Source organism: Struthio camelus, chromosome 7, assembly GCF_040807025.1.
Source record: "Struthio camelus isolate bStrCam1 chromosome 7, bStrCam1.hap1, whole genome shotgun sequence".
Classification (NCBI taxonomy): domain Eukaryota; kingdom Metazoa; phylum Chordata; class Aves; order Struthioniformes; family Struthionidae; genus Struthio; species Struthio camelus.
Window position 1 is genome coordinate 7,222,325 of NC_090948.1, and position 21,701 is coordinate 7,244,025.

General features: G+C 40.7%; 1 protein-coding gene across 4 annotated transcripts in view; it reads right to left on the reverse strand.

Moving 5' to 3' along the window:
* Nucleotides 1-21,701, reverse strand: part of GRK5 (G protein-coupled receptor kinase 5) — a 182,925-nt gene that overhangs the window by 38,019 nt on the left and 123,205 nt on the right. For all 4 annotated transcript variants that reach the window (XM_068951594.1, XM_068951596.1, XM_068951595.1 and 1 more), the window contains one exon: nucleotides 19,567-19,644. In XM_068951594.1, the coding sequence (XP_068807695.1) occupies nucleotides 19,567-19,644 (78 nt within the window). The remainder of the gene's footprint in view (nucleotides 1-19,566; nucleotides 19,645-21,701) is intronic.

Below are 21,701 nucleotides of genomic sequence, written 5' to 3' on the forward strand. Positions count from 1 at the left end.
GTTCAATTCCAGTGGTTGTGTAAAAGCAAAGGAGCTTTACGTCAAACAGCAGTAAAATAGGATACCGTGGTAACTTACTCCACATTCCACTCTATCCTCATATTGCTTTTTCGCCTTCTTCAGTACCTTCACCTCCTTTCCCAGCCTCATGAATATGCAGGACCCATTCCTTGCCAATTCTTTGAACTGCTCCCTTGCATCCCATGAAAAATGTGCTGGACTGAACTGTGTATGAGCCATTCTCTTAAACAAAAGAGAATTTGCCCAGTGTTTTCACTCCATTGATGATTCATTGTGCAGTCTGAAAAATCCATCTTTTTTTTTTTTTCCCTAGCAAGATTTCAAAGGAAAACAAGAGCAGAGCATGTGTATTTATTGATTTAGATATAAATAATATGAAAAGACGCTTGTAAAAATGTCTGGACACTTTAATTCATCATTAGAAGGACAAAAATAATCCAGCAGTTTTAAAATAATCATTTCAATAAGGAACTCTGCCAAAGAACCACACACAAAATCTTTTCATCCTCTCCTCCTTTGGAGAGAATGTACCATCAGCCCCTTTGAAAAATCCTCTACCAAAGAAGTCTTTTGCAGTATGCCTTGATGGTCAACCAGCCTAGGATCCTTGGGACTAATTAGCTATAGAGACTGTTTTTAGGCAGTCTGCATTCTTACTCATTAAAAGTATACTGTAATTATATAAAAAAGTGTATATGCAAGTATGTGTGTGTACATACCCATTTATAGACATTTATCCCATACAGATGAAAGCCCCTTTATATAACCAATCAGATTTGGGCATTTTCATTATATCCAGCCATAGATGTCAAAAAACTCTTTCCTTGCAGAAAACTTAGCGCTGGGTAAGGTTGCCCATCCATGGCCATGAGCACCAGATGTGCTGAGTAGGAGGGTCACAGAGCATCGTCACGCATTCCTGGCCAGATGTTCTAACTCACCCTTAGCTGGAGGTATCCTGGCAAGCACTGAAGCGCACTGCAGGCAGAGTTCAAAACGGGAATGAGGACAGAGGAGAGGGCAGAGGTGGACCTGGAGAAAATCTCCAGCATAGTGAAAGCTGAATTAAGTCTTTTATCTTTTCCTTCCCACTGCTGAAATGTGAATATGATCCTAGTTGTGATATGGAAAAGTAAGTTTTTCCACTTGGACGTTTTTTAATAAGAACATGGTTTACAGAACCGTCTGTGCATGCTGGGCAGTGCAATTTCACTATTTAACATTGAAAGACAAGCAGCAGAACATTTTGGATACCTTTGACCTCACTGAAAAATTTTCTCATATCCTCCATACATTCCTCCTTTTCCTTAGCAAAAGATGCCTAGGGAATGCCCACTTTTAATTGCAGACAGAGGATACTGCCAACAATTAAGAACTACCTCACTATACTTTGAGAGGTAGATGAGTCCCCATATAATCCCCTAAAAGATGAAGAGACTGAGATAACGTCAGATTTTCTCAGCTGGAGTAGCCACTGAGGTTGACAGGAACTGAGAACTGTAGAGTTAGCTGGACATCTTACAGAAATTCCTAAATGTAGACTCATATGACTAAATCTAAGTCACACTTGCAGCTCAAGAGAGCAACCAGTGGCAAGAAGAGTGAAGTAGTGAAAGAACTAGGAATAAAACCCAGAAGTGTTGCTTTCCAGTCCTAGAGATGCTGGATTTTAACTACTGTAAAACACACCAAAAAAAAAAAAAAGAAGGCCTTTTTAGGAATATTCATAGAGGGCTCTGATCCAAAGCCTAATGATTAGCAATCTTACAGGTGATTTGGCTTAGGAATGATATGAATTAATACATTTGAATTAACATGTAATTTACCTCTAGTTAATACTTTTTATAGTCAATGGGATGTGCTATACAAGCTCATCTGCAACCCAAAGCTTGTATGTGGCTATGTGAGTCTACTGCTCTGAAAACTGGTTATCTGGAACATATTTCTAACCTATAGCCTATGGAAACACCATTGACCTCTGTAGCCTTTGTACGGCTGGGAATCAGGAGCGTCTTTTCAGATGTGAATGGAGTTACGCTTATGTAAAATTGATACTAGAAGAGAACCAGGCCCTATAAGTGAAGCTTCTATTAGTAAAATTGAGGATTTGTACTAGGTTTATAGGCCAAAATTGTGAAACAAAAGCTAAACACTAAAATCCATAATTAGGCATTTAGACAAAGTGACCTGATTCTTACAGGTGCCAGGTAACTTCATTTCCCTTTGGCTTCTGTGGAGGTAAGCTGCCTTGATTTTAGCAGTGGAGAAGAGCATGCACACAAACTGCTCCTGCAAAGTTACTGAAGGGCTGCAGACCCACACCCAAATTTACTGCACAGCAGCATGCTTATGTTGTCATCCTTTAAGGTCCCCGGAGATTTGAAAAAGGTCCTGTTTATTCCTGTCCGAAATTATGAATACAAGGTCCTCGCTGTGGACAACCAGATTTGGGCATTCTGTATGTCTTCTTCCCCTTTCACACATCAGGGATCTCTATGACCTCTCTGCTCTCAACGTTATAATAATTCTATCAAATTTTGTCTGATATCAAAGTACATTTAAAAAAAATTACAAACGTCTGCTAAGTCTTCTTTGTAAAGAAGAAATTATATTTTTTACAGGGAAAGAGGAGGAGGAGGAGCGAAAGAAACTCTAAGATAAAGTGGGAAGTATTTACAAAAGACATGAACTGTGATTCCTCACTCCAAGTTTGTGGGAGATACAGACAGCGCTTGGTTTTTCGGAACCATTCATGGCTGACATTTGAATCTTTGCTTCCTTGGAACAAAGCAAAAGCAAACTAACAATATTAAGGTAGGTGAAATACAATGACATTCTCTACAAGGACTAAAGCTTTACTGTGTAGTGCAAACAATTTACTAGACCTCTTCGTTTTCTGTAACAAAAACCACTTCTTTCGGGGGTCGAGCATTTCCAAAAGTCTAGCAAAACATTTAGTGCCATTAGGCAGCCCTTCACAGCGTTCAAGGCAGCCGTTCCACATTCACGGAAGCCGCGTACCCGACCCTTTCTGTACCCTGGGCAGCTCTAGGGAGTCCTTGTATAGCTTTCCTAAGATTTTCCTTGAGACTTCACAGTTCCCAGAGCTCCTATTAAATAACCATGACTGCCATTTTCCCAGTTTGAGCACCGTGCATATCTACAGCCTTCAAATGTCAAAACAAAACCAGAAACAACAGCAACAATAACAAAACAAAAACCAACCCACCAACCTACTTTTGCTCTGGAGAACAATTAGGTAGCACAGGTTATGAGCGCAAGAAACATTTGGATCCAAAGAGCAAAAATTTCCAAGGGTAACACTTTGCCTGCTTAGGAAAGGAAGAGTTGATTCCTCCCTTGAAAGGCGCAAAAGATTTCTGTGGCCCCTACAAAAACGTTATTAGCACTGTTCTCCCACTGCATTGTGGGTAATGGCTGTAAAAGCAAATTCGGCTTTTAGAGGGGAACAGAGGCACCTTCTCGAACATGTTAAATGTTCTGTGGCAGCTGGGAGAGCCATACACCACAATTAAGACCATGACATCTAAGCATGTGGCACGAAATATTCTAACTCTCCAGAAAAACCTTCCAAAGACTGCTACATTTTCTTGTATTCAAAACAAAACAACACTGAGCAGCTTTATTAAGTATAGTCCTATATTTTTGTTAATGGTTAGTCTGCTTCCTAAAGTCAAAGGAGGTGATTTTGATCTCATTCACAATAAGGCAATTCAAGAATGACGCCAGTCAAGCCAACAGAATAACACTAGGGTAAAGCTGACTGAACTGAAATCAGAATAATGGTCCAGATTCTGGCAGTGCAAAAAGTGGTTAAACTGGTCTAATAACAATTATTCTCATTAGGTCACACCATTTAACTTTAGAGTCTAATGAACGTTCAAAGTGTAACTACTTTCACCAGTTTTCAATCCAAATTTCCTATCTGATGTATCTTCTAGTTTATGGTCTAAAACCAAAAACCTTCTTGTAAATATTTTGTAGGCAAAGCAACATCTCAGTTTTATCATGCCCTCTTGTTTAATTTTTAAGAAAAGAATGCAACCAGGAATTAGATTAGTTGATTATCTGAAAAACAGGAAATGGATATACAGTTACCTCTGAGTTCAAATAGCACAGTCTTTAAAAAATCTGCACTTCTGAGTTCCTTCTTTTTTTTTAATTTAAAAAAATAAAAGGCAACATTTCAGCAGCTGTTCCATTTCCATATATGGCTTGAAAAAAGCTGAAAACTGACACACTTTTTAAGGCTAACTGTATTCCTAGCCACAAAAAATTGGAGATAGCTTTTCATTCCAAATTAAGTCTTAGGGCCTGTGAGGTACTTTTCATCTTTTGCTCAGGGGCTGATGGCAGCTTCTCCCTCTTCCTCTTCTAGTCACAAGAATGCACTGCCTGATAAGCAGCACGATAGCGAGGTTTGAAGCTGGATGCAACATCCTCCTTCAGTGTCACCCACAAATATCAAGTTAATTTGCTGGAAGTGGAGAACACCGCAATCCGAATGCAATTTGCCTGGTCCTTCCTGCATTAACGCAGTTGGCACTGGCAGCCGGCATGCCGCGAAACCCATGCCACGCAGCTGTATGCGTGTGTGTGTGCATCTGTAACTCTCTATGTCACAGGGCACTCAGCACCTCACCGAAAGCACTGAAAGCAAGCAAAGTATGATTTCGACTCAGATGAAAGCTCCCAGGCCGTATAACTCCCCATTATCTGCTATGTTAAGTGTCATGTTGCATCACTGTGCTTTAAAATGCAAGCTCTGCTTTTCTGACAGCTCTGTAAGTTTTGCTGCAGGCTACCTCACTCGGTCCTTCAAGACATGGCATTAGTTGACCTTCATTGAACAGAACAGAACACAAGTAGACCTCTTCATAAAATCACCTCTATACATTTGATATGGTATTGACAACATTTCTCTGATGGCATTTCCCCTGCGACTAAATGGAGGACACCTGACTCTTTGTCGGTCTATGAGGTGAACAAACTCTTTTATGAAACAAGCTGAAATCCTGCAGTACCAAGGGAGGCATTCAAGCCACCTTCTCTGATAATTGTACTCTTTTGTTAAAATATGTTAATTGTTCTAATTTTTCCTTAAGATAGGAACTGCCAGAGCTTTACAACGGGGAACTTTGGTCAAGACATAATATGCTACAGGTGTTGCCTCCAAGTCTGTGGAGGTGAAAACAGGCAGCCAGCTAGCAGCAATTTGCAACTTAAATGAGTAAAAGTGTTTTCCTGATAACACAACCAGTTGGGGTTAGCCTTTTTGAAACTGGGGTGGGGTGAGTAGCAGGTGTGCATGTGTGACCAACTCTGCTTATTTATAATAGCTGTAGGGAGCCCAGACCAGAAGCAAACCTCAGTTTGTGTGTGCAGATTTGATTTGCTGCGTGTAAAGCTTCTGTTTTGGTGGGGAAAATGCTCAAATAACAAGGAGAACTGAGAGGGAAGTGCTGAGACTCCAGCGACAGAAGCATATCTAGTTTGTGTCTCCATGTTTTGGGAAACCTATAGAGAGCCAAGGAATGCCAATAGGAGTGTCCATGGCTTGAGAAACGTGCTTGGAAAAAAATGCCAAAGGGAAGTGTTGAGGAACCGGATTTGTTTAGTCTAGAAAAGTGGAACATGATAAAGGACTTTCCATATATATATGTATTTATAAAGAGGACAGGGATCAATTATTCTGCGTGTTCCTTTCTACGCTGAGGGAAGGTGGGAATTAATCAGTTTAATTGGGTATGAAGACTATTTTTGTAATTCTTCACACAAGGAAGCACAGAAACAGACATATGAATACCATGGAATCTTTTCTTGGAGGTTTGAAAGAGGAGGATAGACAGATATCTGTTGATGACCTATGTGTATTTGGTCTGTCCTCAGTGCAAAAGGCTCTTGAGCCCTCTCCCAGTTCTTTGTACCAACAATTCTGTGAAAGCAGTGGACTCTGTAAAACATATGGTGTGGCCCTAAGAACAAAGGAAGAATGGAGTTTTTATGCTAAGTGCTCACCAAAGGCAACTTGGAGCTCTGAGCAAAGAACCTGTACCTTATATTTGAATCCTGTTTAGGAATAAGTATCTTCTTTGCAAATGAACAGTCCTGCTTCAGAGATACTTGTCTCAATCACCAGTGTCTCCAATAGAAGGAAATAGCTTGCAGAACCCTGAACTTTGGCTAACTATTCAGATCAGAAAAAGGGATAACATTGAGTTGGGTCAGACTGACTTTGCAACCAACAAAGCAGTTCTTTAGTCCAGAAAGATAACGGTAATACTTTATCTTTACACAGTGCCTTTCATCTAAGAACCTCAAAACGTTAAAGCTTTGTTGCATGATTAATTCTTTACAAGATAGGTGGCAATCTTACAATATTTTACCTAACAGTAAACTCCAGAATAGGGAGGTTAAGGATTCTGTTTTGCAGAAGAGTTGATCATCTTCATCTGTGACTGAAATCAAAGAAGTCTCACTGACATAAATTAAAGCTAGAGATGCTCACATTCCACAGATCAGTCCATTTGTAGCTTGCAATTAATGAATAAAGAATAAAAACACAGAAATAAAGGCTTTAATTTCATATCAACTCTTGCCAGTGGAGGTGAGTCATCAGGGTATATTAAAGCATGACAGTTCATCAATACAAAAATGATATGAACCAGAAAGATATCACACTCTTTAGAATGAACTGACTTCATGCCAGCTTTCTGGTCATAAATACAACTGCTTTCCTGGCAAGTTTTAGACATGCAGCCATGATATTGAATCATGATGAGTTGTTTTAAAAGTCACTTGCATAAAACAAATCATGTGCAGCATATGTTATGTTTCAGGTTATGAAAACATTCCACAACAAACTAGCTTAAAACAATTAAAAATGTTTCAGTCAATGGACAAAAGTTCAAGCCATAACTTTTCCTGAGCTGTCTCCAGTTCCAAGCACTTCTGTCTTAATAGTATGTGTATTTTCAGATGTGGACAGCTGATTTTCCACATACAATCTGTTTACAAATCTCCACATGCATTTGCTACTAGTGGAGACCTTACAACTATGGAAGGAACAGGCTAAAGTGAACTTTGGTGTAACACGGTCCTTCAGCATGATGTGATGAGAAGAGCTGCATACCAGAAAGCCTGGCAACACTGGCTGTTCTGTTGCTGCATTTGATTTGCTCTTACACAGTCATGACCCAAGACCAGCCAGAGAGAGCAATGGTTTGTGTTTGTGATGGGAAACCTGCTACAGGCAATGCCATTTCTGATGTTGCTATTGCACAGTCACGTCCTCTTCCAAATGTCTGAGGGTGGCTCAGCTAGCAGGGGCCTTATTTAGTGGGACAAGTAGCAGTGTTGACTGTCCTCAGTCCACTGAGGGAAACACTCATAAGAAGGATTGCAATTAGAGAGGAGACTAGAAAAGGGGAGAAGTAGGCAGGTATATGTAAGTCATTCTGGCAGCTGCATCGTAGACAAAATCAGGGAGAGACAAGTTTATGTGCTTAGGTAGTGCATGTTTTCAAAGGGGAATGGTCACTACCTCGATGAAACAGAGAACATCAAATTGTGCCTCTCTGTGCTCCCCAGGCTGATCTACTGCTCGCAACTAGAGATTCACCCCAAGAACAGGCCCACAGTGGGGGCTCCATTGCTACTTTGGAGCAGGAACATGCCAACACAAGGCACAGCCCAAGACCTGCTCGCCTGGCCCCAGAAAGAAGTCTGCAGCTGTTCTGCGCTACTGCCATCTCCTTCCTTCCCCTTTTGGGCAGGGGCAAGCTACTGCCAACTGAGATTTAATCTGAGCTATAGCCTAGGAAGTAGTAACCATGCAGCCGGTGAACTACAGAGGGGAAATGTGAAGGAACTGACGGTGATAAATGCAGAGGAAAGCAATGAAGGAGATAAAGCAGGGCGTCTTGGTGGCAGTTTGCGTTTTCGGAAGTCCAGGTTAGGCACGTGTTTCAACCTTGTGAGGGAAAGGTTCCCAGCAGTGTCACAACACATGCAGTATCCTGATTCTTTTTGGTGTTATGCACAAAAATGTTGGAACATTCTTTTTACTTGCCCTGTGTGTCTGATCTTGTCTGTTCGGATTTAGCTGTATTTGTAGTAAACAGCCAAGTCTACATCAGGAGCAGCTGCAACATTTTAAGTAATCAACTTCTGCATTTTCTTTTTATTTTTTTCCTACCACAAAGTCATCTGGGTATGTATGAGGCAAACCAGTAAAGCACAAGGCTTCATAATTCCAGGATATTTTCTTTGAGATGACAGATGTAAGAACTGGCAGTGAGGTGGATGGGGAGCATGGAGAACAGCTGTGTTATTAGTAGCATTTTATCTATTATGACGGCGTGTAGACATTGTACCTGAAGATGGGGGGCCATAGTGCCAGGCACTCTACATACTCATGGCATGAGACCTACAGCTTCCAATCCAAACAAACCATGCGAGTGGGAACCAGGCGCCAAAGACACAAAACACCCCACCCAGGATTACAGAGTGGATCAATGACAGAGTCAGAAATAGAACCTGATACTGTGTCTCTGAAACAAACAGCAGTTTCAGCACTTAGAGCAGGATTGCTTGCTGGTAGCTAAATGAAGAAAATCAGCAGTGCCTATCAACTGTGGGGTTTGTTGCTGCAAGCTGATCCAGTGCCATGATGAATCTGTTTTCTCTCATATTCTACTAAACTATCAAAACATTTGTTGCTGCATGGGATAATACAATGACTAAAGACAACAGAGCCTTCAGCAAACAGCTGAACATGGTTCTTCTGCCTTGAGGGGTTGTGCTAATCCATCACACAGGGCCATGCTGTTCATGAACAAACCCAGTTCATGAACTCATTTGCTTCAGTAAACCTGATCTAGCCTCAGGCTGACTTCCTTGCTCTGAACTCACTGGGCTTCCTCTTGGGCTGCCTCTTTGGCCTTGGCAAACTCATTGGTAGGTCAAGGATGAACGTCTTCTCTGCGTTTCTAACGTCCTCTCGCCTGAGGCCCTCTTTCTGGTGATAGGTGAAAGCTGTGGTCGTGAACTATGTCCTTCCTTGGAGAAACCTAGGAACTGCTGAGGTTTCCTTTCTGGCATGTGCATGGAAAGTATATGAAGCATTTTTCAAGGCTCTCCTGCTATTCAGCAACAGGACTTGCCATCTATACCTTGTTTTTCCCATTCTTGGTAGACCTTTCTGTAGCCTCTATCAGTGAAAGAAAAATATCTTTACAAGATATGGTCCTAGCTACTCTGTAGAAAACTCCTTTCTGGAAACTACACTTCTGTTCCTGGATGGTGGCAAACAAGCAACTGCCATGCGAATGGTGTGAGTCAAAATGTTTCCCACGTAAAGATTTTCAATCCAAGCTGTGGTTTCACTGGAATGTTAGATTATTTGATTCAGGGAAATTTTGGGGTGTAGCCATGACTTTCATTTCAGAGCGACAAAGGAAGGGACAAGATTGCCTAGATCAAGAACAAGAAAATTCTTCCTCGCTCCTATAGGTGACCAGGGGCACTCAAAGCCTCATAGAAAATTAATTCTGAAATAACAGAATATCCCATGAGACAAAATTTAGTTATTTCATCAGCTTCTTTTAAAAGTCCAGGGAATCAGCTGCAGACTTTATACTCTTCAATTAAATAGAAACTCTCACCACAATCCCAGCCAGCTATGGGATTTTTGGTACAGTTTAGATTAAGAATCCAAACTGGTCCCCACGGAAGCTATGCTTTTGACTCCAGTTAGTGAAAAACTGGGCCTCATAAAAACGTTTGGCAAGACATTTTTCAACATCTTTAAACTCTAGTCCATTCCCACCCATACTGTTTTAATAATTCTTTGGATGCATCTTATAGATGCATCTTTACCAAAGAAAAAAGTTTTTCCTTCTTTGTGTAGATACACAGGTTTATTAGCACAGGGGTGTTCATGAATTAGCCGCTGGAACTGTTTTATACAAACCTGTTTTTAAAGTGGGGGAAGCAAAAGTATGGTTTACTTGCCATTGCCTTTCTTCCCTCTTTAAAAATACTTTGCAAGCAGATTAAATGATGAAAACATAGATGAAATATACTCAGTGCCGGTAGCTGTCAGGAGGGTGATGGGGGTAGCTTAAGAGATATAATAGGAAAGAAGAGTAAAACAAAAAAGGATTTTTAAGCTACCCAGAAGTTAGGCACGGTCCTTAGAAGTGTCATTAATTCCAAAGAGTAAGGACCTCTTTTGTTAGCAACCTAAAGGATCTGAACCATTCGTTACAATGCATTACGGCAAGGGGCCAGATGTTTGATAATGCATTTTTGGAAAAGAACAGCGTTCTCAACATTAGCGGCAACAAAGATGACAGGACAATTTTAAAAGCTTCTGTTCTCAGAAGCTTTTTTCTCTAGTCACGTGCACTTAATAGGTTTGGATAGCACCCAGTGTCCAGCCTCTTATCAGAAGCTTTCTACCTTTTAATGTCCTCCCTCATTGATGGATAGCCTAACCATTAGCAAGTAACCTTATGTTGCAATAGTCATAGCTTGGCTTGCTCTGGTAAACCAAATGTCATTCGTTCCATTAAAAAAATCCCTAAATCTATAAACACTCATTTACAACTTCAACATTACTGAATGGCTTTCTTGCAGGAAAACAAACAGATCCCTGCTTGAATTCACTCCTCTGAGACATAAGCCTTCCCTTGCAAGCAGTTCTTGCACTGAACTCCATGAGCTATTTGCTTTGCATGAAGGTAACTCATGCATAAAGGCCTGATCCAGACTGTACGAAGTCAATGGCTGCAGTGCTATTACTTGCAGTGGAGACTTTGCAGAATTTCTCCTTCACCTTTTTACATAGCAGGACAGAATTCTGAGGAAATACCTGAATGAAGAAATGAAAATCCAACAGAGAGTTTTGGAAGGCCTTGACAACGATTAGGAAGTGAATTGACCCAACATCAGGAAACGATGGGCACTTTCATAGGAAGACTGGCAACACCCATGAAAGCAAACAAAATAAGCATCTAGTGCTACTGGGAACAAGGCATTCCCTAATCACCTGTGTCACACGATCCATTAACGATCATATAGTAATAGCCATCAGCAAAGAATTAAGAGGAAGATGTTTATTGTAGGAGATGACATGCTGTTTGCAGTGGCATATCCCACTCTTCTTCAGCTTTGCCTGTTGGACAAACAGCATCTGTGCTAGGATAATAAACCTGCTATACTCTTGATTTTTGACTCAGGTCAGGCTCTAGACCGATTAAACGATATTAAATTAAAGTATGAGTAGAGGCTTGGCACGCAAGTTAAGTGAATTTTGTACGTGTAGTTGCATTACCAAAAAAAAAAAAACTTGAATAGTTTGAAGTTCCAGCTTTCTGCAACTTGAGTGTGCTGGCTATTTTTAAACCCACTTGTTATCAAAAGATTTTTTTTGGTATTCATTCTTCTTATTTTTTCACACTTACATAGTGATATTTTAATGAGTTTAAATATATATATAACCTGTGAAATTTAAAACAGTCCTTATAGCAATGCTGTGATTCTTGGATCCAAGTTAAAATAATAAACTCTATCATTATTAGCACAGTGATTCTTTTCACTGAATCATACCAGCCAAAGGTGTCAGTCTCAGGCATCTCATCACGAATTTGCCTGGCGCATTCCTATGAGACTACTCAGTTGCTGAAGTTTCGAGATGGAAAGCCTGTTATTCCAGAATCCGAATTCCCTGTTATTAGGAAATCAGATGAGAAACAGGATATGTTTAACTTCCAATTTATTCCTTTGCGTTTTTATTCTCTTCTGTGTTGGGATCATGTATGCAGTTGGTCTGCTATTGCTTCCAAGTTTAGCACAATGCATCTTGAGCTCTAAAAGACATTTGCTGCCCCATTATACTTTTAGCTTCAGAAATCCAAGACTGGACCAACCTGGAAGGTTACTGCAAGTCGCAACCTGTGCAGAGAACTGCTGTGGATGACTAGCATTCAAATCACTCCTATATTCTTGAGAAATCATGCACAGAAATCTGTGTGGCTATGCCATTCAATGTAGTTCAATGTATTCTGAGTGCGTTACACCTAGAGTGGAATTGACCTCACTGCACTTCAGTCATCTAAAAATTAGACATTCAAAGTCACCTGGGCTCCCTGTATAGTCCATGGGCAGAAAGAGGCACCTCATCTTACCTGTCTAGATGCCTCCCTGTGTTTGGGCAGACCAAGCTTGCAGTGCATGTGTTGGGAGCCTAAGGGGCTAGACTCACCTGAAGGCCAGTTGTAATGTCATTCTGTACAAATGCACAAAAGCCACCTTCTGCAGATTTCTGGACATCTTGCAAGCCAGTGTTTCAGACAGCTGGAAAAGTCTAATTCCTTTCTCCCATGTGGGTAAAGTTTTCAGACAGAAGAGTAGGTATGTATGTGGGGAAGCTGAATGAACCTTAAAGCCTTAGAATTAACTTCCCTGGCCATATACATAATCTGTATGAACCGAGTGTGGGTGAGGAGGTGTATGCAGGTGGGAGAGGGAAAAGATGAACCTATTGAAAAAGAAAGGAGGAGCCGTAATGAGTATATTCATCCGCCAAGGGCAGATAAGTACATCCAGTTCTCAGATAATCCTGTTGATAGTACACTGCTCCTTATTTGCACAGTGCCCTCAGCCTTCTCGGGTGCCCTGGCTAGTCTGTGACAGCCATCACAGCAGCCTGGGGGGCCTGCCCTGCGTCAACAGACAAATGTGAGCCAGGTTTACATGTGGTGGTTGACATGAATCAGCTGAAGCAAGTTTCCATTTTCCAAAGGGTCAAGTCAGAATAATTCCAGCAAACACAGGGCAGCTAAATGGCTTTTGCCCACTGACCAAGTCATCCCAATGATTTTCCTGACCACAAATGACAAACAGTTAAGAAGCATCTGCTCAGCAAGAGAGATGTGGACTTGGGAATGTAACCTCTCCAAAATAACAAGGAAATGTAGAGGTTCAAGTGGTAGCACTGCTTAGCATAAAACCAGTGTGGTTAATGACCCTAGCCCAAGTCTTCAATCAGTCTGAGCAAATAAGTTACGAATGGAGCCCTCCTTAAATCTAAAGAGCAGGGTAGAGGGGACTGCCACAGGACCTATTCTGGGCCAGCATCACCGGGATAGAGCAGGCTCCACGTTGTTTCCATAGGCTCGAAGGCAGTTTGGCATCACTGCAAGAGCCAGATATCCTAAGTAAGTGTTTAGTTAACTAGCATTCGTATTATAAACAGTGGGTAAAGGATTAGGAAATAGGACTTGAGCAAACCGTGAGAAAATGCCTTTTAGTCTGAAACCACAGCAAAGGGACTCCTAATCAAGGCAACACTGTGTGATTTTTTTGGATTCCTCTGACACTATATTACATCCTGGCCCCAGTGGCAGAAGAATGCTTATTAAAATAAATCCCAATTATAAAGCACTAATTTGAGTAACAAGGTTGCCATTCCACTGCTCAGATATTTTCCCAGAATTAAACTTTGGAAAGATGAGCTTACGCAGAAAGTACACCAAGAAGGGTACTTTCCTGGACTAATACATAGTGATCAGCAGAGATATTGATCATGTTGTCTCTGGAACAACAAGAATTATGTATTGATTTCTTTGGAGACTGGATTATGTACTAATTATGCGAGCTGCAAAGCAGACAATAAGCAACACTATCGTCTCTGGCTAAAATGGTGCCTGTAGAGTAGTGAAGTCAATAGAAGGGGGAGATGGGAAATCTATTGATCAAAGGGTAAAGTCCCAGGCCAATTCATTAAATGGCAAAATTCTCTTTTGCCAGGATTTCTACTTAAGTATTTAGTATTCTGAAAAGTCTCCTAAGAGATACAGTGAATAACATTTTGAGCAAGTAAACAACTCTAGCCTATCTTAGATCCATGCAACACATTGTGTGTTCAGACAGGCACTTCATTGCTTACTTCAATTGGGTCATTAATAAAATGCATAGGGCTTAGTCATTAATCTACCTGAAGACTGCTGTGGTTTCAGAAAAAATTGAAAATTAGCTCTGGAGATAGCCCCTGAACCAAGCCTTAAGGGAACATTCACAGCAGCCAGTGAAAGGTGATATTGTGTTGGCCTTTCATTATCACCAAGATAATAAGCTTACAGTTGGACAGAGACGACTAGCTGGATACAAGTGATATAAGCTGAATTTGTTTGAGAAAGGTAACAATGTAGAAACTGATTCCTGAAGGCTCTCCCTTCAAAACACAAAGCCTCTGTCTCACATTAAACTCTGCAGATTGCTTTATAGGAAGTTTTATGTTCTCCTTCTTTCAGAACTTCATTTACAGTGACTTTCAGCTTTTGTTTTGGCCATTCCAAAAACTATAACGTCTTCCCTAGAAGGCATTTAGTGAAACTAAAACAGTTAGAGCAAGAGGTCTCAGCACTTGAGTTCAATTCTTGGTATGGCATGACCTGCCCCTCCACAAAGAGGATTCAGCCAGAATCATTAAACAGTGATGCAAGAAACTTTTTTTAATAGTAGATGGAAGGTTTTAGTGATCAGAGATCATGACTCACTCAGAAGCATAAGTGCCAAAGTTTGCGTTTATTTTGATGGTAAAAATATATTGGAAGGGGAAAAGAAATCTTGAAGAGAGGACAATGGGAAGATAAGATCCTCAGCATCAAGACTAAAGCAATGGTGCACAAAAAGAAAGTTATTCTTTGACAACGCACAGAGCTGAGACAGGGTGTTGTAAGCATGAGCTCGGACTCAGCTGGGGGACTTTATCCATTAGAAGGGTCATACATCACTTTAATTTCCTCTCACCCATATTAGATGGAGGTTTTCTTCTCCAGAAAGAACTGATGAGAGGAGAACACTTTTTAGCCACTAGACAAGTGGAAGTCCAGGCACTGCTGATCAGCCAGTTTCCCTTTCACAGGACTTTGCCCTCCCTACCTTATCCTATAATTGTTCCTAAAAACAAAGACATATTTTAATTTAGCAAAATACCTATTGCTGCTCTCCTTTGACTGGAGTAAGGAGGTTATTGTCTTGTCCAGCTAACCTCTTGCAGCAAAGAAAGAAACTGTAAACATGGTCTTTATGCTGTGCATTTCCTGAAGGAAAGAGAACAAACAGGAATTCAGATAAGAAAACTACTGCTGCTGCTGTTCTTCATATTCTGCGAAGTATATTAACGGGGATAACAATATGCATTAGCTATCCTATTTAGTAAGGTTTTTTAGTACCCAGCGGAGTCCAAACATAAACTATAATAGCATATGGAGACCATCTTAAGGGCCATTTCAAATCAATTTACTTTTATATAGCATCTCCTGAAGTATCTCAAGGCACTTTACAGAGAAAAAGAAAATAATGAGCTAGGCATTTAGTAGAGTAGGGCAAGGCAGTTTTCAGGCAGGAAGGTAAAAACAATGCATAGAAATGCATAACTCTACTTTAAAAGCAGTACTTAGGCAAATGTATCTGATTGCTCTTACAATACAAGAAGAAGCCAGATAATGAAGCCAGAATGAGTTTGGTTTAACTTAACTGTTCTACGAAGCAGTGAGGGCTTTTCCATTTATAGAAAGAATTGGAACCTAAATCTGAAACATTCCCATCCAACTGTTGAGATTAAGAAAAGCCAGGAAAGAAATATTTGTGACCAATTCATATTAGCAGTTTTACCATCCTATTTCACAACCTCAGAAATTTTAGATTTCCTGTGGGCTGGACTTTTGCCCTCAAGGCTTATTAAGTCAAGAAGGCAGTTTTAAGTGCCTTTTTCATGGAAACTTTTAAAGCTTCCCTGAAAGAAGCAAAGGTCAACAAGACTGTAGTCAAGAAACGCTTGATGTTACCAGTGCAGCAACCACTGCACTACTTCTTTTCAGCAAAGGCAGCCTTCAGGTGGATTCGCCTTCAGAATATGGTGCTGAAGTGGCACATACCCCATGGGGTGCAAGTCTCCTCCTGTTAACAGACGAGGCCGTCTCGTCAGCAGTCTTCCCCACATAGCCCTTGAGGAGTAGCTGGCTCGCAGTGGGAGCGTGGAGAACCAGGTTAACGACTCTTCATAGCATGTGTCGGGGTGGGGTGTCTTCAGCTACTCCATACCTCTTCTATGGATTTTCTCTCTCCTGCTCAACACTCACGTGAAGCTACTACGGAAGCTAGTGAAAAAGCTTGTATTTTGGTGTCTTTACTATAAAGATCACATGTAGCCCTGACATTTCATTTCCATCAGAGTCAAATAGTTCAGAACGGCGCATTGCATATGAATGTTTCAGTTCACTTCAGGCAAGAGAGAGGAAATACTAATATCTTCCTATCGAGGAAGCAGGGACCCACTTCTGCAATGAGGCCCTGTCTTCTCTTTCCCAGATGAGACTCAGAGTTCCTACATGCCATTTCTCCAAGACGCTTAAACCACCCGCTTTCCCTTCCACAGCATTCCAGCACAGATTCAGGATTTGCGATCCCTGTCACTGGTAGGTCAAAGGAGGCTGTGAAAATATGAGTGGAAACCTGACTCTGCTCATGCTGTCCATGTTGTAAGCCATTAAAAGAGGCAGCTAGATCTCTTTGCAACTGCTCCAGCTAGTGTGTAAAGGCAGCTCAGAATGTTAAAGCTGAGCAGAGCCTGAATCATGATTATTTGAGAAAGTGCCTCCCCCCTCAACAATCTTGGGTAGTGCTGAGCTTGTTTATTTGCCTCAAAATTGATGCTAAATGTTCTCAAGAAAAGTTCTTTACTCAGGAATTCACTGCTCCCACACATTTCAGTTTGCTAACTGTACAGTGCAGTGTAGTAACACCTTGCAGACAGTGGCTGTGTGAGTCACGAGGTTGTAAGTATTGGTGTGATGTCTATTCATCTGGGGAAACGTTTTCTTTCTGCTGCGCAATAGTATATGTTTTATTAAATAAAGTGCATGTTCCCTATGCAAATGAATGCACTTTAGAATGATGATATACTGACACATTGTACATTAAATATGTATGACATTTAAAAATCTAAGTAAGAACTAAAAATCATTTATAAATATTAAAGAGCATGAAGTCTACGTTTTGTTTTGATTTTGCTTCAGATCCTGCACTTTGGGAAAAATATTCTTCATATTATAAATCTGAATTATCTGTCCAAGAACTAAACCTATAATTTTATTCCATCAGTCAAGCTGTATGTCACACTATTTTTATATCAAGACAATCAGGTTCTTTGAAGCACAGACATACACCTACTTAAAAGAAATGTTCCTCTGAAAGCAGAAGGCTGGGAATCAGTGGTTCTTTGTATCTTTCAAGGGACTGATAACTAGATGGAGAAATGTAGCACTTAAGGAAAAGAGGGTTTCTTTGCGTGCCAGGTTGATATTCCACTAGGACATTTGGGTCCAGATTCATCCCTCTTGACTGCAAATATCTAACCTGTTTTCGAATCGGTCACCCTGGATTCAATGAAAAAAGAGAGAGAGAAAGAGAGAATCTCTGGTGGCTTCATACCTGTCATTTGGAGGTTCTCATTTCTCTTTCTCGACTATAAAGGAAAGTAGTCCATTTAGACTCCTAACCTGAGTTGTGTATCTAAAATTAAGTGAAATGAATGCATGCCTTGCTCTACACGTCTAAGTATATGCGGAAGGCAAGTCCTCTATTAGAAAATCTAGTGATCAACCCATTGCTATGGCACAGTCACCTTTGCCTCTAGGAAGTGTTTTCTGTAGAATGGCCTAGACATCCCAATAACAAAAAAGTGCAGTGAGGCCAATGCAGGCATTAAAGTACCACTCCCAGACAGGCAGTTTTAGATTACAAGTAGCAAAGCTTCTTGTTCCCTTCTCCCCAAAGATCTTAAGGTAATTTGCAAACACCACAGATGTTCCAGAATACACTGTAGATATCCTGTGCCCATTTCACATACTGAGAAGCCAGCTACCCAGCTCAAATATAGTCCGGAGTACAGCAGAGAAACTCCAACTCCAAAGTACCAGCAATTTACCTTCTTGCAGGGCCATGATTTTTGCTTGATGAAGAAGAAATTGCTCTCAGGCTGGTCTCACTGACTGACATTCATTCTGAATGACATTCATTTAGCTCACAAACTACTTCTCCAGCACTATGGGGTTACTGATAAACAGAAAGGGATGGCAGCAGTGCCACAGGACAGCACTGAAGTGCTTTGGCATCTGGAAACCTGCACAAAGACCAGCTGCGCTTAGCTGAAGCTAAACAGCACCATCCTTCTCTCACTTTACTAGCCCTGATATCAACAAAATACCTTTTCTCATTTCCAGATGAGGACTGAAACAGTGGGAAATATTTCCCCTCAGTATTTGTTCCTCTTTCCTCTGCTGACAGAAACTTTAAGATAAATGGTCACCTCCATGGATTAAAGCGCAGTGGAACTTCATGCCCCTAATGAATGGGCAGCAGGAACCCATACTGGCAGTACTAAATGACTGCACATGAAACTAGCCAGACTCAGTAAATGAAACCAGATCCCAAAATGCAGTCTGAGATAACTGAAAGTATGCACTGAAATTTATTGTAGGAAAATGACTGACTGGAAAAAAAGTGGTCCGCTCTGCCCCTCCACCTCCAAAACATATTGTACCATTTAAATGCTTTAAAAGGCCATTTGCCAAAAATGCAATTCATTTTCCCAAAGGTCAAATGTATTTCTCTCGTAAAACAGTCGAAGTAGCGATTGTACGTCTTGGTTACTCTTATGAAAGGAACTTAGGAAAAAGCCTAGGATTGTTCCTGTGTTTGAAGTTGAATGTTTATTGCTTACTGGCAGTGACTTTTGTGCAAAGGTTAAACGCGGTCAGCAAATGATCGAAACCCAGAAAAGAAGGGTTAGTCCCAGTGCAGCCTGTCCAAAATTCTTGCAGCAAATTTGTAGTTCTGTTCAGAGTGCCACCCTGTGGACACAGCCGCTACCATGAGCTCCTCTCCCTCCTACAGACTGGAGTTGCAGTGGTCAGGAATTGGTAGCAGTGGAAATAAAACTGGTTATATTATCTCTCTCTTCCAAAACACATCGTACCATTGCAATCTCACACGCCCTTGGTTATTTTGGGGCAAATGGTGTGGGGAGGAGGGCGAGTTTTTCCACCAATATACAGTGTCTGTTACTCAAAAGCCATTTTTGCCAAAGCATCTGAAACATTAGCTCTTTTGAACTGGATAGGAAATAATTGTGGCATCTGCTGATAACAGCTCTCTTGTATTATAACACAGATGTAGAGTTTTGCACACAGAAAAGAGACCAGAGAAGCCCCTCTGTTCTTTCACAAATGAATTAAGCCATAGGAAGCTCAAGTTCATCTTTAAGAGCCAATTTGTGGATTGAAATGTAAAGTTTTTTCTCTCTGGCTGTTTGGATAAGACTCGCAGTTTTATTCACTGCAGATTGTCACCATAAATTTTAGGACTCTGGTCTACACAGCCTGTAACAACCTTGTTTAGCCAAGGTGTGCCTTGCAGCATTCCTTCAGTAATACCACTCTGGCTGCCCCTTACCTCTGGGGTGAGGTATTTCATCATGATTTCCTTTCCTTTCTCTCCCAGCTTTTCATCTGGAGCAATTTCATACTCTGCCTGGAACAGATACAAAGAAATTGTCAATATTTGCACTCGTATTTCACCATTATAACTTCATTTTGGATATGGCCTTAACTGAACAGTCTATCTGAAGAACCTGGAGGGTAAATGCTATCTTCTGCTGGAGTAAAACCGGTACACACAATCCTATTACAAAGCTTCTGCTATATTTTGACCAAACCCAAGTGATGTGTTTTCTGAGATGATACCTTTTAATTAACATCCATACAATTTAATTCACTTATATTTTATAGCCTTGCCAAGCCAGTGTTCGGAAAAAATTCAGTAACAGCAACTTTATTTGGTTCTGCTCACAGGGAAGGTGGATGCAGAAGGCAAAACTCTCTCTCTGAGTAACAGAGACAGTGAATTTCGCTAATTCTCGCCAAAGAGGTATTTCAAGCACCAGGTGAGCATCAGGTGACAAGCAGCTTGTCCTTTTGGCAGTACATGTCCTTCCAGTTTGTTTACATCTTTCCCTTAGTCTAACGCTCCATTTCCAAAGCAGAGAGATTTGCCCATCGCTTATAGTGATCCTTGATTCAATCCCTCAGGAAGGCTGATCTAAGAGTATTTTAGGACCAAAAAAAACCAGTGGGCACTGTCTGGAGAAATAGACAGTACAGGCAAAACTCCCTTTGACTTCTGTGCATTTGAAAAGAAAGCACCATATTCCCACACACAAAGTTTACCTACTTTTTAAAATTCTTACTATTCTATGCATTGCAGCACGACTGACTTTTGATGAGTTTCAGGACAATGTTTATATAAGAAACAAAGGAAGCATTACTTGTGCACCACTCAGACATTAAGCATTTTGGTTAAAGTTTTGGAATCCTGGAAGGCATGCAAAGAAAAAAGTGCTGTGTGGAATCCCAAGGGAGGCAGTAACCAAGAGATAATGATAAATTCTTAGAGACATTCTGACTTGGCACTGCCTAGGATACCAGGCGTTAGCCTTAGGATCAAAAGATTTTCCAGAAAAAAGTTAGCTTAACAGTTTTTATGACTGCTCACATTAGAAATAGGATCCCAGAAAATCCTGCCAAACCAATTAAGTAACCTAGTCCAATACAAGCTGTCTGAGATGATAAATGAGGAGGAAGTTAAAAAAAATAAGGTAAATCAGACTGAACTGGCAAACACTTGGAAGAATAAACTTCAGAACTATTGCCCACTCTCAGGCGTATATACTGCTCTGAGTTTGATAGAATAAATCTGAAGGAAGGCTGTAATGAATCCCCTCACTAAGCAGACTTAGGAATGACATGACATTGCCACAAAGTAGTAATACTGCTAGTACCGAACTGTCTGGCCAGTGCTGATTTAGCTATTGTAGCTTATGCCTAAAGCTACCTATTTATACACATACATAGCAGGTTGCCTGAACAGTTTACAATTACAATCTGATTTGGTTTAGGAAATGACAATGACCACAAGTAACAGAAAAACTGTACTGCTGATGAGAAATATTCTGAAAGCTCAAATCCACAAGTGCAGTACTTCCTTTTTCGTGACCGTTTTGAGGATGAACTGATTATGTTCTCATAAAACTTAATACAAGGTTTAAAAAAATCTTTCATCCAATTTCCTGTCCATTTAGATGGTATCTGAGTATGGGTCATTTCAGCTCTCAAAGCATGGACACGCTAGAACGTTTACAGCATTTTAACAGCATTTTTCTCCATGAATCCTTGCTAGAGGATAAAGCAATGGCAAGAATCACAGAAGGAACAATTTTTCAAAAGGTCAGAGAAATTTAATCTTATCTTGGCACAGTTATGGTAAGTTCACACACAGGCTAGGTGTTTTCCATCTATAAGAAAACTGGAATAACATGTTTTAATAAGAGAAAATATTGGTACCTAAATGTAACCTTCTGTGCAGACGACTGCCAAACAAAGAAGCAGAATTTATTGGTAATGCCTCAGCATGGAAGCATCTAGGCACTACTGAGCCCTCAATTCAATACTATTTATAAGTTATCTAATGATGATCATTCTCTTGCCTTCAGTTGCTTTTAGACTCTGAATATTCCACCATGCTATTCTGAC